At 37.7% G+C, this 1,808-nt stretch overlaps 1 protein-coding gene across 1 annotated transcript; it reads left to right on the top strand.

Annotated features, from left to right (window-relative positions):
* Positions 1-6: 6 nt before the first annotated feature.
* LOC110428884 (cell division control protein 48 homolog C-like) lies at positions 7-1,802 on the top strand (the record flags this gene model as incomplete). Its single annotated transcript, XM_021444805.1, has 4 exons — positions 7-49; positions 225-841; positions 1,289-1,441; positions 1,749-1,802. Coding segments are annotated over exons 2-4 (705 nt in total), but the record flags the coding sequence as incomplete, so codon positions are not given.
* Between the last annotated feature and the right edge of the window lie 6 nt (positions 1,803-1,808).

Raw genomic sequence — 1,808 nt, 5'->3', positions numbered from 1 at the left:
GTTCCTTTCTATAAAATTTCAGCTACCGAGGTGGTTTCTGGTGTCTCAGGTATTTGTCTTCTGTTATAAATCCTCCTGCTGAATATGATATTAGGCTGAGCATTATTCTTGGAGTTGTTGCATGGAGTTTGGATAAATGAAATTATTTCGTTAACAATGATGGGAAGCTTTTGCAAAGGCAATGTGTTTGCTAATAGTTTATAGTTTCATATTTAATTTCTCAGGTGCATCAGAAGAAAATATCAGGGAACTCTTCTCAAAAGCATACAGGACTGCCCCATCAATTGTATTCATTGATGAGATTGATGCTATTGCATCTAAAAGAGAAAATCTGCAGAGGGAGATGGAGCGCCGGATTGTCACTCAGTTAATGACTTGTATGGATGAGTCTCATAGACTTGTGCAATCAAGTGACAAAGAGTCAAATTTGGAGAGCTCTGATTCCAAACCTGGTTATGTCCTTGTAATTGGAGCTACCAATAGGCCTGATGCTGTTGACTCTGCACTACGGCGGCCTGGACGATTTGATCGTGAGATTGTTCTTGGTGTTCCGGATGAAAATGCTAGGCATGAGATCCTTTCTGTGCTTACACGAAACCTTAGACTCGAAGGCTCTTTTGATCTTTGGAAAATAGCTAGGGCTACACCAGGGTTTGTTGGAGCAGATTTGGCTGCCTTGGCCAACAAGGCTGGTAATCTTGCCATGAAGAGGATCATAGACCAAAGAAAGCATGAGTTTTCTAGAGAATCTATTGATGAGGAACAAGCTGATGAGTGGTGGAGACAGCCTTGGTTGCCTGAGGAGATGGAAAAGCTCACCATTACTATGGCTGATTTTGAGGTAATTAAAGCTAAACTTTTTTCTTTTCATTTATTTATATGATTAAAAGTAAGCTGACGTGTATGCTTAGTGGCTTACATATGTTCTATGCTATTATCTGCATTTCTGTCAATGCCATAGATATCAAAGTTGTTTGGGAAATGCATTTGTATTGTCATTTCTAGATGCAATTTTACTACTTGCGAGTTTCTCTTTGACTGCTATGTAATATAGTTTAATTGCCATGATTAAGAGTTCTAATGAACTATAGAGTTACACTTGATGTTTTTATAATAGTTTGAAACAAAGGTGTTGTATTTCTGTATCTGTTATACAGAAGTAATTCCTTCACATTAGAAAGTTTTATATGAAACTTATGCCTTTGTTGATGTATTTGCTTAATTTGATCATGCCCCTTTCTTTTTCTTTTGCTTTTTTTAAAGAAATTGAAAAATGTTTTACCTGCAGGAAGCAGCTAAAATGGTTCAACCCTCATCAAGAAGAGAGGGATTCTCTACAATTCCAAATGTTAAGTGGGAGGATGTTGGTGGTCTTGATTTCCTAAGGCAGGAATTTGACCGTTACATAGTTAGGCGCATAAAATTTCCTGAGGATTATGCGGTAATTGTAGATAGTTGCTACCTCTTTATTCCCTCTCTCTTTCTCTCATGCTCCAAAAGGGCTAAGAATAGACATCAAAAATAGAAATGATTTAAAAGGAGTAGGATTAGCCTTCTTAACATGGTAAATGGAAGGAAGCCAACCACGGAAAAATTGGTTTGAATGTTTGAAACATGTCTTACGTGGTCTCCAACTTTGTTGACTCGCAAGCTCAGCATAAATACAATCTAGGCCCATATATACCCTGTCAGTCAGATTGCCATTATGAAATTTGCTTTTCAAATCTTTGAATTATTCACAATGTCAGGAATTCGGAGTGGACTTGGAGACAGGATTTTTGCTTTATGGACCACCAGGCTGTGGTAAA

The sequence above is a fragment of the Theobroma umbraticum genome, unplaced genomic scaffold, assembly GCF_002168275.2.
Source record: "Theobroma umbraticum cultivar Fairchild unplaced genomic scaffold, ASM216827v3 scaffold_2460.0, whole genome shotgun sequence".
In the NCBI taxonomy this organism is placed as follows: Eukaryota; Viridiplantae; Streptophyta; class Magnoliopsida; order Malvales; family Malvaceae; genus Theobroma; species Theobroma umbraticum.
The sequence above is the reverse complement of the archived record's forward strand: the minus strand, read 5'-3'. Positions and strand labels throughout refer to the sequence as shown.